This window comes from Neovison vison, chromosome X, assembly GCF_020171115.1.
Source record: "Neovison vison isolate M4711 chromosome X, ASM_NN_V1, whole genome shotgun sequence".
NCBI classification, from domain to species: domain Eukaryota; kingdom Metazoa; phylum Chordata; class Mammalia; order Carnivora; family Mustelidae; genus Neogale; species Neogale vison.
In genome coordinates, this window is record NC_058105.1 from 115,892,849 (window position 1) to 115,911,593 (window position 18,745).

General features: G+C 44.7%; 1 protein-coding gene across 19 annotated transcripts in view; it reads left to right on the plus strand.

Annotated features, from left to right (window-relative positions):
• MAP7D2 (MAP7 domain containing 2) overlaps nucleotides 1–18,745 on the plus strand; it is a 96,101-nt gene that overhangs the window by 40,719 nt on the left and 36,637 nt on the right. For all 19 annotated transcript variants that reach the window (XM_044234895.1, XM_044234906.1, XM_044234896.1 and 16 more), the window contains exons 2-3: nucleotides 10,534–10,611; nucleotides 11,698–11,861. In XM_044234895.1, coding sequence (XP_044090830.1) covers nucleotides 10,534–10,611; nucleotides 11,698–11,861 — 242 coding nt within the window. The remainder of the gene's footprint in view (nucleotides 1–10,533; nucleotides 10,612–11,697; nucleotides 11,862–18,745) is intronic.

An 18,745-nucleotide genomic window follows, 5' to 3' on the forward strand; every position in this document is an offset into this window, starting at 1 on the left:
GGATATTTTAGTATCTGTATACATTTTTAAAAATTTATTTTGATACTTGGATATCTGTACCTTCATCCTAATAAGTCAGTAGCTATTGAACATAAAAGATAGTTCCAGCCCTGCCTCCTTCGAAAGTATAAATTATGACATCATTCTTAAAAAAGAGACATGCTGAAAGCAGTTAACTGGGTAGTAATAGTGACTTTTTCTTACGACTGAAAATAGAATTTAAACCAGTTCAGAAGGTAATGGATTGCATTAGTGGTTCTCAAAGTGAGGTCCCCAAACCAGTGACATTAGCATCACCTTGGAACTTGTTAGAACTGCAGATACCGGGGCGCCTGGGTGGCTCAGTGGGTTAAGCCTCTGCCTTCGGCTCAGGTCATGATCTCAGGGTTCTGGGATCGAGCCCCGCATCAGGCTCTCTGTTCAGTGGGGAGCCTGCTTCCTCCTCTCTCTCTGCCTGCCTCTGCCTACTTGTGATCTCTCTCTCTCTCTCTCTCTCTCTCTCTCTGTCAAATAAATAATAAAATAAAAATCTTTAAAAGAACTGCAGATTCCCAGACCTCTCAAGCCCTACTGAATCAGAAGCTCTTGAGGTGGAGCCCAGCAATTTGTTTTTCACAAGCCTTCTAGGGGATTCTTCTGTGTGCTAAAGCTTGAGAATCACTGGATTAGTGTTTGCCCCAAAATTCTCAGGCGAATTATTAAGCTATGGGGAGAAGTGGTATCTTTCGAAGACGCAAATTGCAGTGGAAGCCACCCAGTTCTGCTATTATCAGAGACTGAAAATGGAATTAATGGCCACCAAAGGAGCTATATAACCCTTGATTCCCCTGAGGTTAGCTCCTCCCTAGGTATTTGTTTCTAAAATAAATATCCCAAATAAATACCAGAAGCTCATGTGATAGCCAAAGAAAACTCAGTAACCAAAAGAGATTAAAAGCAATTCAGATATTTGCTGGAGATAAGCAGATTCTAACCTGCAGCTCTTTGCCTATTCCTCTGGCTCCCAGTGTTAACACATACATACCATACCTTTCAGGAGTTTCTTGAAACCCTTCCTGTGTTCAGCTCCCAGGCAGAACTGTACCCAGAGGCAGCCTGAACAGAGCTTCTGGCTCCCCTGCCCACCTCTTATTTCCTTTTCTCTTTTGTTCCCTCTTATAGGTTTCCTTCTCTTTCCATTGTCTGATAATCAAAGCTGATTCACTTCTTAGACTCCTGAAACCCTTTTTATCTGCATTCTCCATTTGTATAACAAAAGCCCAAGAAATTCATCCAGCTTGTCGGAAGGGTAGATGAAAGAAGCAAAGAGGATAAAGATAGTTCTTTTTCTGGTGGAGGAAAGGGACCAAACCCCCAATCTCTGTTGGCTCACTCCCTCTTTGCCTACAGCAAGTAGAGGACTGAATTGGGCCCCTGAGAGCTCTTTCACCCGAAATTCCATGATGAGATCTCCAACATGCCGTTCATACGTTATTAAATTTACTTTTTGGGGATTTTTTTTTTGTGCATTGTACACAGGTATGATTAAGCCCTGATTTTAACAGTGTAAGGGTTGATTTATTATTCTCAGAGTGCCTTTAATGGATATGAATTTCATTTTGGAAAAATATCTGGTTGCCAGACAAGAATCTTCTTCAACTGTTAGTGCTATTGGTTTTCATTACAGTCCACTGCATTAAAGCAGTCATCCTGAAGTATGGATGGATGCTGACAGGACCTACTGAGAATTGAGATTTAGTTCCACATTGAAAGAAATTTAAATAGAAAGTTTAGTGACCCTATGGGATTGTAATTGCTTCTGAGATTTTAATTGAAAAATATAAACTAAGAATATGTGATGCTTCCTGGACAAAAACAATACCCTCATGCAAAGATGAAAAAGGTTCTAGATTCTGTCAATTGATTTTCAGTTTAGACTAGGAGGATTGAAATTCAATGAGGTTTCAGGCTTTAACTATTATTTTCTAGCTTATTTTTGCATACACCATTACCCCTTCCTGGAATTCTCACTTCCTGCCCTTCATTGATTTGAATCTGATCCTGCAGCAGAGTCTAGAAAAAATCACAGTGAATTAAGGGTCAGAGAGATAATGAGAATCCTCCCACTTAATGTGACATTGGGTGGTTCACTTGGATTTCTGAGTCTCCATTTCTTCAATCTCAAAAATAACTCCCCCTAAAAATAATAGCCACTAGTATTTAATGACCATTTATCATAATGGAAAGTTCTTCCTGTACAGCACTTTATGTTATCATAACTGTTGATCATAACATTTATCATTTATTGGATATTTTTTTCTCCCCAGTTTTATAAAATATAACAAAGATCTTGAGATTGTGCAACAGATACTTTACAAGGATATGTATGTATGTACATACACACATATATATGATTTTTATATACTCAAATGAACTACATTCGTTCTCATTGTATGGAAACTGCTTTGTTGGAACCAAATACATCATTTGGATATTTGAGAGGAAAAAGTAAAAGCAGTAACTTGGGAGACTTGAATGAAGGCCATAGATGAGATTAATTAGGCTCTGGATTTTATTTTAATTTTTGAAGATTTTATTTATTTATTTTAAGAGGGAAGAGAGAAAAAAGTATGAGCAGGGAGAAGGGCAGAGGGAGAGGGAGAAGCAGACCCCCTGCTGGGCAGAGAGCCCAATGCAGAACTTGATCCCAGGACCCTGGAATCATGACCTGAGGTGAAGACAGATGTTTAACCAACTGAGCCACTCAGATGCTCCAGGCTGTGGATTTTAAATCTTGTTGTGGAGCCCTCCATAATATGGTTTTAATTTTCTTTTCTTTTTGCAAAATTGTATTATTGCCATATAATTACCATAACAGTTACCATTTGGGAGTGTAAACTTTGGTGGGTTTTAGTACATTCAAAATATTGTACAACCATCATTACTATTTAATACTGGAACGTTTCCATCACCCCTAAAAGAAATCCTGCACTCATTAACAGCCTATCATCTCCTTCATTCCTTTTTTATGACTGAATAATATTTCATTATATGGACATACCGTCTTTTATTTATCCATTCAATAGTGATGGACATTTGGGTTGTTTGTACTTTGTGGCTATTAAGAATAATGCTGCTATGAATATTCATGTACAGTTTCTCCTTCTCTTTTATACCTACCAGCACTTTATTGAGGAGTCTGCTCCCTGGGAACTAAGTGAGAGGAAAGGTATGTGAGCAAGGGAAGGGAAGGGAAGGGAAGGAAAGGAAAGGAAATAAAAGGTGATGCATCATCAAGCTGACCAAGGCCTTGCAACTGAACACAGCTGGTGGTGCTTCGATCCCAGGCCATGTCCAGGGAGGTTACGAATCCCAGTGACTCAGAGCAGTAACGGGTAGAAAGAAGGGCAAACAGTTCATCCATTGTCACCTTCCCTTTTCAGAGTACATGCCACAGGGCCTTAACTACTTTGTCTTCTGGGTCATGTTTCCTGGCCTCTGCAGGACTAGCCTAGTCAATGTCAAGGTGCTAGTGTTCCTTTTCAGCTGGTGCTATGTATGGGCACTGTTCTGTTGGAGGCAGTGACAGCAGCAGCTTCTGCGGCTTACTGAGTGAGGGAACTACATGAGCCATCACTAAATTCTGCCTGAGAAGCGTGACATGTGGTCCTGAGGTCCAGGGTTGGTGAGCCCATGAGGCTGAGGAGTCTAGGACAGTGCATAGTCTAGGTCCCATATACTGAGTGATCAGAAACTGCTGCTTGTTTGCTTTTGGTTGATCAGAGGACTGGTTTTCTGGATATATTGCTGTGAAAGAAACTACACCAAGACTGAGCAGTTTATAATGTTGCCTTCTTTCTCAGGGTTCTGTGTGTTGCCTGGGGTTGACTGGGTGGTTTTCACTTGATATCTTTACTGAAGGCCTTTACTGGAGGGCCAAGATGGCACACTCCGAGGCGGACAGTTGGTGGTAGCTCTGCTGGTCGGAGCCTTCCCTGAGACCTGCTGTTTAACTTCGCCTTCTCACAGCACAGGGTTGTGTTTTAAGAGGGTGAGTCCCCAGAGCTAACATTCTATATCCCTTTGAACTATGGGAAATGGAGGCTTTGCAAGTTTAAATAAGTGGGTCATGTCATACAGAGGCCACAAGAGTGATGTCCTTGTCCTGATGCTGTCATAGGAACGTAGGAAATAAGGAAATGTTTGTTTTAATATCCCCTCCAGGCTGGCACACTGTAGGTGCTTGTGAACTCAGCATTTATTAGTTTCTTAATATGTACGGAATACTATGCTAGGCCCTCGGGGCTACGGGAAGAAATGGGATGTGGGCCTTTCCCTTAAGAAGCTTGTGGCGGGGGTGGGGGGCATCTGTGTGGCTCAGTGGGTTAAAGCCTCTGCCCTCGGCTCAGGTCATGTCCTGGGATCGAGCCCCATATCAGGCTCTCTGCTCGGCAGGGGGCCTGCTTCCTCCTCTCTCTGCCTGCTTCTCTGCCTACTTGTGATCTCTGTCAAATGAATAAATAAAAAATCTTAAAAAAAAAGAAGCTTGTATCAGTGTGTCTGGCTGGTTTAGTTGGTAGAACATGCAATTCTCAGGGTTTAAATTCAAGTTCCACATTGGGTGTAGAGATTACTTAAAAATAAAACTAAAAAAAAAGAAGAAAAGAACCTTATATCCTGATAGATGGGCTGGAAAAGGGGGACAGTATGGAGGGTAGAGTTTCCTGTGTTTGAGGACCATGAATGAGAGAGGGACCCCAATTCAAATTAAAGAGGGAAAAGAACTGAGAGGTAGAGCACTGATGGAATTCAGAGGAAAGATTGGTTTTAGCCTTTGGGAGAGCATGGGGAGCAGTGGGAAAAGTTGCTTTCCTTTCTTTAGCTTTGTACTCCTTGCCCCAATTCCAGCAATATAACAGCTACATAGATGCTTCAAAATGTTACTGGTTTACATAGACATTACTCTTAAAAATGGGTGGTTTTTTTTTTTTTTTGGAGTTTATTTATTTGAAGAGATCACAAGTAGGCAGAGAGGCAGGCAGAAAGTGAAAGGGAAGCAGGCTCCCCGCTGAGCAGAGAGCCCGATGCGGGGCCCGATCCCAGGACCCTGAGATCATGATCTGAGCCAAAGGCAGAAGCTTTAACCCACTGAGCCACCCAGTGCCCTGATAAAAAGGTTTAAGTGCTCTACAAATGGAGAGGTTTCGATCAGTGGGACATAATATTCATGGCCTATTCATTCAGTAAGTATTTGAGTACCATGTACAAGGTACTGGAGATTCAGAGATAAGAACTTAGAGGGCAAGGGGCAAATAAACAAGCCCAGATCATAGCATGTGGAGAGGAGTGTGGGGTGCAGGCAGGTGATCAATCATCTCTCTGCATTCCTTCCATCCCACTTTGTGAGCCCCACATTCTCCTGGGTTCTGGACATCTGCAGAGGAGCCACAGGCAGGGCTCTGTCCTATAAAGTCAGTTTAGAGCCACAGGCAGGGCTCTGTCCTATATAGTCAGTTTAGTCTAGAATAGTTGTGGACTGTGGACCAACAGCATCAGCCTCACCTGGAACTGAGTCAGTGGCTCACCCCTGGCCCACTCTGTTATAAGCTCTGGGGGTGCCATCCAGCAGTAAGAGGTCACCCCATTTATACCTGAGAGGATAACGGGAAGTTACTCCAAGCAGGAGCACATCAGTGAAGAATGAAATCTTATGCTGTTCTGTTAACATAAAATAGTTGTTAGGCTTACTATCCCGTTTCATTCTCATTTCCACGGGATGAGTTGTCCAGAAAAAGGCCTCCATTTCAGTAGGGCACGTTACCTGCATGCTGTTGTCCTGGGAAGCATTACTTCATCAGGAATGGGGCAGCTTGGCTCTGACATGTGTACTGCTTGTCCTTCTCCTGGGTGGGACACCTCTGGGAGGGTGTCTTCTGCTCTCTCTGTCTTTGGTTCTCCTCCAGGGCTTCACCCCAAGACCATATTGGTTTTTTTTTTTTTATGATTTTTATTTATTTGAGGGAGAGAGAGAATGAGAGAGAGCATGAGCGAGGAGAAGGTCAGAGGGAGAAGCAGACTCCCCATGGAGCTGGGAGCCCGATGTAGGACGCGATCCCAGGACTCCGGGATCATGACCTGAGCCGAAGGCAGTCACCCAACCAACTGAGCCACCCAGGCGCCCGACCATATTGTTTTTTAATTAAACTTTCTATTTTGAGGTCATTGTAGATTCACATGCACTTATAAGTGATACTATAGAAAGATCCCATGTACCCTTTACCCAGTTTCCCCCAACAGTACTAGCTTGCAGCACTAACTGTCCCAGCCAGAGTGGTGATACTGACGCAGTAAGATAGAGGACATTTCCATTACCACAACGATCCTTCGTGATGCCCCCCCCTTTTTTAAAAGATTTATTTATTTATTTATTTATTTACTTGACGGAGAGAGATCACAAGCAGGCAGAGAGAGAGGAGGAAGCAGGCACCCTGCTGAGCAGAAAGCCGGATGCGGGGCTCCATCCCAGGACTCTGAGATCATGATCTGAGCTGAAGGCAGCGGCTTAACCCACTGAGCCACACAGGCGCCCCCATGATACCCTTTTATAGCCACCCACTTCCCTTCTGCCCCTCTTCCCTACCCCCTGACAAGCACAGATCTATTCTCCATCTCTTCTCATGGAGTTCAAACATAAAATTGGGTCTCTGGTTTAATAAAAGAGAGACAAGGGTACGCATACAGTATGAGGTAAAATGGAAAAAGGATGATTGGTTGGGTAGGAAAATTAAATACTTGAGGATTTCAGGCCATACAGAAAGAAGGCTAACTTTAGGAACAAAATTGAGCATTAACCCTTAAGTATACTGGAAGTCTCTTGGTATTGTTAATGTTCATATATTAATCATGGTCTACCTCGATTCCTCTGGCTGTGTTGCACTCGTGGTAATTAACTGGTTAAGTCCATGGCCCATAAGAAATAGGGGTGGTCTGGTTTGTGCCCTACCCTGGGATAAGCCCAGTGCTTCTCAGCAGGGGCTCCTGGAGGATCATGGAAAGTCACAAGATGGAAGTTGGAGATATGAGTTAATTATTTGACTTCTTTTCAAATGGATATTTTAGAAACAGTTGCCTGACTCTTCTTGTAATCAGGAGAGGCCAACACTGTGTTGAGGAATGAGGCCTGCTTCAGCCTTACTCACCCAGCAAAACTCAACCTCGAGTGAACTGTGACATCTTCCTTATCCACACGTGTCCCAGAGCAGCTAAGTGTGAAGGAAGAGAACCACAAGAGGGAGCTGCCGGATTCCTCTTTCTCTTCCACTGCTATCCAGTATGGTAGCCACCAGCCTCATGTGGCTAGTGGGTGTCTGAAATGTGGCCAGTGTGCTGAGGAACTGAACTTTTAATTGCATTTAATTTTTAAAGTTTATTTATTTATTTTAGTGATCTCTACACCCAGTGTGAGGCTCAAACTCACAATCCGTGCAATCAAGAGTCACATGCTCTTCCGACTGAGCCAGCCAGGCTCCCCTAATTCCATTTAATTTTGATTATCTTCAACTGAAGTAGCGCACATGGCTCGTGGCTGTGTGTGACAGTACAGGCACTCCAGGTTACCCAGGTTGGACTGTTTGAGTTGCTTCACCCTCCTTAGTGAGGCCAAAGCAGAATTGCTTTTTGTGGTTGTTCCCAGTATTCTCTGGCTAACCCCCTTTCCCACCCAGCATCGGCCTCTCTAAAACATTTCCAAAGTATCAGTCTGAAGAGGAAGCAGAGATTTACTCTGCCTCGGTAGTGGCCATATCTGCGGCAAGCCAGCCAGTGTGAGGCTCACAGTAGTTCTTACTTGATCCCTCACTAATGAATTGGACTTGGACCTCTCCCCACCTTCGCAGGCTTATTCCAGGGACAAAGGTGGGGTTTGTTCCTTGTGTGTGATACTGGATTACAGCTTTTTGTTCATAGGCACTAAGAACAAGCTGTTACATTTCTTCCTTTGCAGGAGAGCAGTAATTAAGAGTGTGGATGCTGGAATCATGTTCTTGGGTAGGATCTGGCTTTTCCACTTTCTGATGGTGTGACCTCAGACAAGTTAATTAACCTCTTAGTGCCTTCCTTTCTGTACCTGTGAGGGTCGAAATAGTACCTGCATCATAAAGTGATTGAGCCCAGTAAATCCGAGAAGCGCATTTGATCCATAGTAACTGGGTCACCTCCTAGTGTGATGAAGCACGTGAGGACATCCCTGAGCACGACAATGAAGGGAAATTATTTGTAGTTGTGACTCTTACAAGTGCCCACAAGAGGGCAGCCTAAAATCAGGCAGATCCCTGGAACAGAGCAACTTGTGTTTGTAAAGCATGTGGGTAATGTGGCCAGTTCCAAATGTGCTTAGTCCTTTTCCCTCAGTTTTTTTTCTTCTGTTTGAAGAATACTTTCATTGGTTGTCAGGCTATACCTCAGGTAGAGGGCTGGCCCATTAATATCTGAAGGGTGGCATGGGCAATACAGAGTAAGGTTCTGGTCCTGCTGGGATGGACAGGTTGCTATGGGTGCTGACAGAAGCCAGCATCTATCCAGAGAAGCTAAGCTTCTCTTTGTAACTTTTCACAGAGTAAATTCTAATTAATCAAACTCTTGTGGTAGATACTAGAGCCTGAAGGTGTTTTAGAGAAAAGAAAAACCGGGTTTTGTCTCCCTTCCACCAACTGCATGCTTGCCTTTGAGCATTGTGTGTTCACCTAAGGGGCACTGTTGAGGAGCAGTGCCGGGAGCTGAGGTGACCTAGACATACGTAAGCCACCCTTGCCTCCATAGCCTCTCTCTCCTCCCAGGGAGACTGAATCAGAGAACTGTGCAGCCAAGCAGAATGAAATTAATCTTCTGCTTACCGTATGGGAACCACAGAGCATCATGAGTTCTGGGGAACTGTGGGGTCTTGAAGGTGGGTGGGGTTTAAATAGGTGTTGGGGTGTGGGAGAAGGGGTATTTTGAGCTGGAAGGTGTGTGGAAGAAACACACCTGATGTCAAGTTGGGAAGAGTTTGGGATCTCTTTGGGGTGAGACTCTAGGGAGCCAGGACTGAGCTAAGAAGTTGGGCCTTTAAATTCTTGATGATGTTTATGTTGGTAGTATTGTGGTTAAGATAACTAAAACAAATGTGGGTAATGGCTTTTACAGTCCAGGTTGATTCTTTAGTACTTCTCTCTTGAACTTTAATATTCCTGATATGTAATCCAGACTTCCAAAATCAGATGCCCATGGGGAGTTGTGACAATCCAGTGTTTATCACATCCATCCTTATCTGCATTCCTGCTGCCTATACCCAGTCCAAGTCTCTGGTCTTTCTCCTGCACAGTTACAGGAACCTTCCCCAAAGGGGTGCAGGTAACTGTGGCAGTAGGGCACACAAAAAGGTCAGCATGTGATGCTACCAGAAAGGAGGGCCCATGGAGTATGAAAGTGAGTCTGGTCGTCCTAATACAGAAGCTGATTTCTCCTAGATGTTGTGCTGGAACGTTATATAAAGTAATGCTCATGAATGATTGATTGTGGCTGAGTGCAGTAAATTATTTGTAATCCTAAAATGACCATGAAGATCATTTGATCTTTGATTTAGAAAGCCCTTCATGGTCTTGTAGAAAGTGGGTGGAGATGTGGAGTTCCTGGGATGTTTCCTAGACATTTTGTGGTGGGGGGAGCTGCCATCTGTTCCGTTTTATTTGTTGTAGATATTTAAATGACAAACAGGAATATATTATCTTTCTTCTTCTTGATTCTAAAATACCAAGATTGACATTGGAGCAAATTTAGCCGAGCCAAAATCAAACTTGAGTGTTGCGTTTCTCAGTACTTACCCAAGGAGTTTATACATGTTGCTTAGCAGTTGGCTCCCTTCAGAAAGTAGAACGTTGATTGTCTGTGTAATAATTGTGTCCACTTTTGTGCTTCTCCTCTCCCCTGGGAAAAAGGGTTGGGAGGCATGGTGGGATTTTTGCATCCTCCCAGGCCTCCCTGGCACTTTCTGACTCTAGGTCCAGTCTTGGGGACAGAGGGAAAGGGCATGGCTCTCCAGGATTGGTATTGGGGCCACAACATCACAGCTTGGTGGGTGAGTGTGGAAGTTGTGGCTGGCACCCCTCAGCTCTCAGGGCCTGGCTGCCGACGTGCACACGTGTGCGTGTGTGTGTGTGTGTGTGTGTGTGTGGTGGGGAATGGTTAATAAGGGTTCTGTGGGTCAAATGGTGGCTATGGATGATGTATGTGTGTGGCCAGACCCAGGGTGCGGGACCAGTGGCCCCTGGCACTCAGTAGGTAGGGAAAGAGAAAAGAGGTTTTGTTTTTTTTTTTTTTTTTTTAAAGATTTTATTTATTTATTTGACAGAGACACAGCGAGAGAGACCACAAGCAGGGGGAGTGGGAGAAACAGCCTCCCCACCGAGCAGAGAGCCTGATGTGGCACTCGATCCCAGGACCCTGGGATCATGACCCAGACTGAAGGCAGACGCTTGTGTCCCGGGGAAGAACTATTTTATCATGTTTTATTTTTTATAGGCATGGATGGATTTTTAAGATCTGATGAGAGACAAAGACTAGCTAAAGAAAGACGAGAAGAAAGAGAAAAATGTCTTGGTAAGTTCTGCCCTTTGGCTGTTTAGGTCCAAGGGAGTAGAGATGTGGTGGTGTCTTTTCTGAAAATCCTTAGAAATTGATGACCAGCTGGAAAGAGAGCTAGAATAATTGCTAGATGAACATGGAGCACTGGGGAGCAAATCGACACTTTGGATATGTTCGCAATTGTTATTTAATTCTCAGAATAGTTCATTTACTCACTTAGCAAGCGTGGAACCTCTGCTATGTTCTACATACTCTGCTAAGGGCTGTAGGTAAGATGGTGAATAACAAGAAACTGCTGCCATCTCCTCACTGCCCCCACCTCCTCAGGCAACCACTACGTGCACTCACTCAGGCTCTTTCCAGGGCATCTAGAAGGGCCAGCCTCAGAACTGAGAAAATTAGCAATTAAGACATTTTCTCTTTTAGGACGGGAAGCCCAGTTGAGAAAGGCTTTCTTAGCTCTTGCAAACTATAGATGGATAAGTACGATGTGTTCCTCACAGGATACTGTGATGTAGGTAAATCGTGGTTTCCCCTCTGAATTGACACAAGTGAGTTTTCAGGTTCTTCTTGACTGCCCACTGCCAGTTTGTTCACACGCTGTTTTACAGGTAACCCTTCCCTGACACCACCAGGTAGATGGTCCTTAGGAAATGACTTGAGGGGAATATCATGAGTTTGTGCCCTTGCAATGGTACGTGTGCAGTCACTGTGATTTTCACTGGCTCTACTCTTTGACCTCATTGGCCAGCCTAGGGTGTGGCTTAGCCATTGCGGCGGCTCTGGCCCAGCGATAGCAACAGCAGTTGTGTGCCGTGTACTTTCCATGCATGGCCTCATTTAATCTTTACCACACTGTGAGTTTGCAGATGTGAGGGTCCCCGCCACACAGCAGAGGAAATCCAGGCAGAGAGATGATGTGGTTCGCATGGCCAGCATCACCCAGGCGGTGGCAGAGATGCCAGAGCCCTTCATCTCAGTTTCTGTGGCCTAGAATCCCACTGGGCTTTTCTGTCTCGCTCTTGTTTCTGCATTTTGGCTAACCCAAACCGCATGGGGTGCTCTGGTAACGATACCTCTCTTCTGCTTTCCTTCCCCCAGCTGCCCGGGAGCAGCAGATCCTGGAGAAACAGAAAAGAGCGAAGCTCCAGTATGAAAAGCAAATTGAAGAGCGATGGCGGAAACTGGAAGAGCAGCGGCAGCGGGAGGACCAGAAGAGGGCAGCTGTGGAGGAGAAGAGGAAGCAGAAGCTCCGGGAGGAGGAGGTAAGGTTGCAGGACCTTCAAGCCATTGCAGCAGCTTCCACACAGCCTGGTGCTCAAGGGCCACTGAGTGGCCTGCGCAGGTCTGGGATGTGAGAGAATTCTACTATTGAGCCTTCTCCCTGGTGCCTCAACCTGCCTTCTCTCGGCAGCAAGACGCAGTCTAGTGAAAGCAGCCCTGGACTAAGAATGAAGAGACTTAACCATTCAACTCAGGTGTTCATTTGCTCTGGGAGCTCGAACAAGCCATTTGGCCTGTCTGGGTATTTGCTTGATTTGTTTATCTCTGAAGTGAGGGGTTGAATTTGGCAGTCTCCAAGGCCTGTTCCAGACCTAACCCTCTCTGACTTTGAGACTCAGAGAGGCTGGTGGGTAGAGGCCTGGTGATGTAGCCTGCGTGAAGGGCTGGGGAAAGGGATGTGGGGGCAGAGGGTATCTTGGCCCTCTTACTCACAGCAAACAGTCTGCTTTCAAATACAAACATGCTAGTATATTTAAATTTTAATGCAGTTCCTTGCTTTAATCATCCTTTCTCTACAGTTACCTTTTAAAAAAGAAACAGAATGTTATTACCACTGCAGAGTCCTTTATTACTAAACTTTGAAAATATATTTAGAAAGCATATTTGGGTATAGATTTTCTTAACAAATATATTTTAAGGATGTAATCATAGCCTTGTATCAGGTGATGAGCATTTTTTATTCATAAGGTATAATGACTCATCATTTAGGATAAATAGTATAGACGTTTATTCATCACCAGCTCCATAGGATTCAGAGACATTTTTATAGATTTGGTATCTTCTCACATATCTGTATGGTTTATAACTATATATTCACCCCTTCCTCTTTTTGAAATGAAAAAAAAAACCACGAATATGTGCACATATGTGTACACGTGAGCACACACACACAATTAGATCCATCTTTATCCACAAAGCACTCGTTTAAATGGTCATTGCTTTGTTCCTCTTGGCAAATGAAAGTCATTTCAAGGGTCTTAGCCCCAATTCACCATTGCTGGCTATAGCCTGACAACTGCATGCATTCATCCGCTCTCTCTGCAAATCCCAGCTCTACTCCTGGGCAGTTGGTAGCCAGGAACAAATCACCTAGCTCCTCATAACCGTCTAACTCAGTCTCTTCAGCCCAAAACAGAGGTGGTCACAAGGATGAAAGGAAGTGACTTCTGTAAAAGTTCAGGAAAACACCTTGCACAGAGTAGTGTTCAGAAATGTTAGATTCTGGGGCACCTGGGTGGCTTAGTGGGTTAAGCCTCTGCCTTCGGCCTGGGTGACTCAGCAGGTTAAGCCTCTGCCTTCAGCTCAGGTCATGATCTCAGGGTCTTGGGTTTGAGTCCCACATCAGGCTCTCTGCTCAGCAGGGGGCCCGCTTCTCCCACCCACTCCCCCGCTTCTCTGCCTACTTGTGATCTCTCCTCTCTCTCTGTCATTCTCTCAAATAAATAAATAAAATCTTTAAATAAAAAGAAAAGTTAGATTCCCTTCAGTGACTTTGGCTGAATCTCTAATGGTTGCACTTCAGGATAATTTTCTGTTTGCTTTGTGTGCTTCCTTTCACTCTTAACATGGATGATAATGGGGAATAGGAGATACTGCCTGACCTTTAGTCACTACACATACAAGCCGGGCTTGCTTCTCTCTTCTCCCCAGACACAGCAGGGCAGGGCTGAGAGTCTGGGCCTCCGGTGGTTGTGTAGCAACACAAGGAAACAGCAGACTTCCTCTGCCACTGCTCCCACCTGGGGTTCCCCGGAGTCCCAGGTGGAGGTTAGGGACTTTCCACACACCTGACAGCCTGTTAACCACATCGTGTCAGCAGTCTGCTAGTGATGAGACCTGTTTGGCATTCTTGTGTGTGATCTTTGGAGAGGACGGATAGGTCTACACTGCAGGGGAAAACCTGCATTTCCAAAGGAAAATCCTGCATTTGCCCTCCTGTTTCACTAGAAATCTTTGGCAGGGCTACTGAGTACTTGGCACGTGGCTGTGTAGATTCTCCAGTCTTTTCTTGTTCTTGTCATGTTCTGTCTCTGTCAACCAGATAGAAACCTCTGCAGGAATGGTTCATTCCATTGCAGCCCATTTTGCTTCTGTAGCTTATTGGAAATTGCTTGGGTTGCCTGCCAAGTCGTACCTCTCTGGGGCAGTTACTAGGATCTTATAAAAGACCTGTTGATTCCACACCTCCTTCCTTGCCCTGTCCTGGTTCCATGTCCTTATAGTTGCCATGATGTTGCTTTTTATAATTCCTCACATCTGTGTGAGTTAGCCCCAGAACTGAGCCAGGAGACTTACTGTCTGCAAGTACAGAAGTGGCCACCACAAACAGCCTGGCTTCTAGAGATCTTGAGGACTGCAAGGGTTAGAAGCTGGTCAGGCCTGTTCTGGGGAAGGGGATGTCCAGTGTCTGCTTGAGATACTGACCTTGAGCTCATTCTTTCAGTAAAGGCTGCTTTTTCCTCAAGGTGGGTTCTTCTAATCCTTGCATGCCACACAGCTCCCGAGAATCAAACTTTTAGAATAAACCTTTGTCACTTGCTTCGGTTAGGACTGACAACACAATGTACTCATCCATTCTCCCATTGGGGGAGTATAGATTCCTGACTAGAGGCCCTGAGAAATGGGATTCGGTGAAGCCAACTCCACGTTCCTCATGCTAAACAGATAACCAAGAAAGGCCTCTTTCAAAGAGTAGCTTTATCTCATACTTGTCAAACTCTTATTATTTGATACCTAACAAAACCCACTAGGCTGAGTGTAAAAAGGAAAAATTTCTAAACTCACCTAAGCCAGAACTTCACTAAACTGAGAGCTAGCTGATCTCAGAGGGCATTGTCTGGCATGGGGCTGTGGTGACCATATGGCCTTCTGGCCAGGTGTCAACATCTGTTCGTAAAGAGAAAGACCTGCAGAGCCCTACTGAAAACCCCTTGGGGGCTTGTCACCACACTGTTTTCTTAAGAACACATGTAGTAACAGCAGAGGAAAAGGCACAGCCAGCTCTCCACTCTGGCCAGAGATGGCTCTCTGGGTCATCAACAGTGCCTAGGCTGGGCCCTCCTGGAGGCCTTTTATACTCCTTGACCAGCTCCATGAGTCACCTTGGTCTTGGTTCTTCTTCTCTGAGTTCATCCAGGCAGATCTAGGGCCAGAGCTAAAGGGTCAAGGGTGAGGTCCCCTCATTCTTTCCTTCCACTAAGCTGTACCCAATAGAGGACATTCTAAGGACAAGAATCTGCCTTGCCCTTTCCCCATCCTCTATTGATCATGTGATGATACTCAGGAGAGCAAGAATTTGGCAGGAATTTCTGAATGCGGTATGCGGTTCTAACATTTACTGCTGTTCTACTGTGGCATGCGGCTCTAACATTTACTACTGTCCTTCTCATGTGACTGAACTTTCTCGCATGTTCTCTCATGCTCAGTCTTTACTCTAACCAGTGGTTCTCACAGTGAGTTCCAGGACCAGCAGCATTTACATTGCCTGGGAACTTGTCAGAAATGCAAATTCTTAGCAGGTACCATCAGAGACCTGTGGAATCAGAAACTCTGCATGTGGGGTCCAGCAAGTGGTTTATTAACAAGCACTCCAGGGGATTCTGATGTGAACTCACTTAGATTTGAGAATCACTACTTTAAACTGTTCTGTTAATAACTTTCCTTTACCAGTTTGGATTCAGTTAGTATTGGTTAAGGACTTACTATGCTAGTCATTGTCTCATAGACTTGAGTGATCTGATGATACAGGTAATGTCATCCCCATTTTATTAAATATTTTATTTATTTATTTGAGAGAAAGAGAGTTTGCTTCTGAGCATGAACAGGCAGAGGGACGGAGGGAGAGGGAAAGGGAAATAATCTCAAGCAGACTCTACACTTAATACTGAGTGTGGAGCCTGATACAGGGCTCAGTCCCATGACCCTGAGATCATAATGCTAGCCAAAGCCAAAACCAGGATCAGAGATTTAACCAACTAAGCCACCCAGGTGCCCTCTTCCCCATTCCATCAAATGAAGTAATAGAAAAACTCCCTTCCTGTCTCTCTCTCTCTTACACACACACACACACACACACACACAGAGTAATAGGGACTTATATAGGACTAACCTCTAACAAGAATGAAGTTGGCCCGTTTTGTTTTTAAGATTTTACTTATTTATCTGAGAGGGAGAGAGACAGAGAGAGAGCGCGCGCAAGAACAAGCATGAGCAGGGGGAGGGGCAGAGGGAGAAGGAGAAGCAGACTCCCTGCTAAGTAGGGAGCCCACTGCGGGGCTCGATCCCAGGACCTCTGATCATGACATGAGCCAAAGCCAAGCACTTAACCAGCTGAGCCACCCAGGCACCCCTGGACCAGTTTTGTTTTTGACATGTTTGAATCACCCCATTCTGATGATTTGGGTTCCCTAAGTTTCCTTACTGTAGAGCTCCATTACCACCTATTTTTCATCATCTCTGCATGACACAGAGTGATTGTGTCCTCGTTCAGGGATAGCTTCATTTTCATAAGCCTGCTTATGATTCAAAGGAATGTATCTCGAACAGTGGAATTTGGAGCAGCTCAGCGGGTTGGAGGTAGGTGGTAGTTCTGTTCGGTTTTTTTTTTTTTTAAAGATTTTATTTATTTATTTGTCAGAGAGAGAGGGAGAGAGAGCGAGCACGGGCAGACAGAGAGGCAGGCAGAGGCAGAGGGAGGAGCAAGGAGCCCGATGTGGGACTCGATCCCAGGACGCTGGGGTCATGACCTGAGCCGAAGGCAGCCGCTTAACCAACTGAGCCACCCAGGCGTCCCTGTTCGTTTGTTTTTAAGGTAACTGAACAGTCTAGTGGCAAGTCTGGATTTGGGTGAGCATTCCCTTGTAATTATACCCCTATATAGCTGCTCAGTGTTAAGTTTGGCTGGCAAGTCTTGGTGTTATTTGTTGTCATTAGTCTCCTGATAAATGACTTTCTTGTGAGGGCCTTTAAGCATGTAGGAAATCTCCCGTAACCCACTCAATACTGAATTCACTCTGAGGTAAAAGGTTTTAACACTTAAATTAGGTCACTGGTTAAATATTTTATGTTAAATCCATATAATTGAAATACCTTTCAGCCCCTGTCTCAAGTGACTGTACTTCAAGTATCGAATAGTTAAAAAGTTCTAGTTCCTCCAAAGCACCATCTTTTCTTGGGTAGGCCCCGGGGGTTGGGTGTCAGAATTTAATGGGCCAGGGTCATGAGAACAGGACTTTGCTAGGAAATGCACACTCATGATTGTAGAGTCTCAGCCAAAAACTAGAGCAAATAAAAACCTGAGATTTACAGGAGAAAAAAAAAATCCCCTTTCTACTCAGAGGTCCCTGGAGAGGCCATCTCTTAGCAAAGTGCTATTCAGAGAAAAATTATGCAGAGGAAGCCGAGATGTGGGTAATGCTCATCCCATTCCCCTGGTCTAGACAAAAGAGGTAGATGCAGATACCTCCTTAGTAACCTTTCTATGTTTCTTTTTTTTTTTTTTAAAGATTTTATTTGTTTATTTGACAGACAGAGGTCACAAGTAGGCAGAGAGGCAGGCAGAGAGAGAGGGAAGCAGGCTCCCCGCTGAGCAGAGAGCCCGATGCGGGGCTCGATCCCAGGACCCTGAGATCATGACCTGAGCTGAAGGCAGAGGTTTTAACCCACTGAGCCACCCAGGTGCCCCCCTTTCTGTGTTTCTTATAAGTGAAATAAAGGAGCAGTTCCCTGATTCTTAAGTTGTGAATCAACTTAATCAAATTAATTTTGCTTACTTTTTATTCACGCCATGAGAAAATATTTATCTTTTTGTTTTGGAGTTGGGCTAGGATGACCCCATTTCCTAGAGCACCTCGGGGCTGGGTTTTATGAAGTTTGGCAAAAGGGCATCATCATGTACCTGTTTACCTTGCTTCAGACCTTGTCCAGTAGAGGCAGGGAGAGGATTTGGTATTTGCAGTGTCATTGGGGTGGTGGGGAATGCAAAATTAGAACAGCTTCACTCCAGTGCCAAGGAAGTATTTGCCAGCATTCAGACCCAACTTTATGAAAACAACAATTTGATTAACACAGGAGAGTGCTTTTAATAAATGCTCTGGTAAGAGAGAAGCCTGGTTTTTGCTCTTTTCTCCTCTGGCTGAAAACTGTTTAGTTCCTCCTCCCCTCCCCTTGAGAATGTATAGATCCTTTATTTTATGGCCAGGCAGTTCTCTACTCTTGTCTCTTAAATCTTGAAATATGTTGCATTCCCCCCCCCAATACTATGCAGCAAGAAAATGTTACAATGTAGAAAAAATGGATTCCCCTTTAAGAAGTTCTAAGGTGGGGCGCCTGGGTGGCTCAGTGGGTTAAAGCCTCTGCCTTTGGCTCAGGTCATGATCCCAGGGTCCTGGGATCGAGCCCCGCTTCGGGCTCTCTGCTCAGCGGGGAGCCTGCTTCCCTCTGCCTCTCTGCCTGCCTCTCTGTGATTTCTGTCTGTCAAATAAATAAATAAAATCTTAAAAAAGAAAAAGAAAAAAAAAGTTCTAAGATGAAAATGAGGCCTGGTAAAATAGATCTCAAAGCCATTTATTACCCCAAAATTTGTGCTTAGGGCTATATAAATTCAAGTTATATTTTAATTTAAATTTTTTCAAATCTCAAAGGCTTCATGCCTTTCTACTAGAGAGAATGCCCTTGGTTCCAGAGCACAATTCCAGTTCTAGTCAATGAAGCAAAATGGTACTTGAGACAGGCCTGAAGGAGTTAATGCTTGTCTGGCATTATTCTTAAACAAATCAAGGCCTGGCTGCGGCAGCAGCCTATCCCCTGGGGCTGGGAGCCAGCACTAGCCTCACTGTTTACTCTCCACCCACTAAGATCTCGCTAG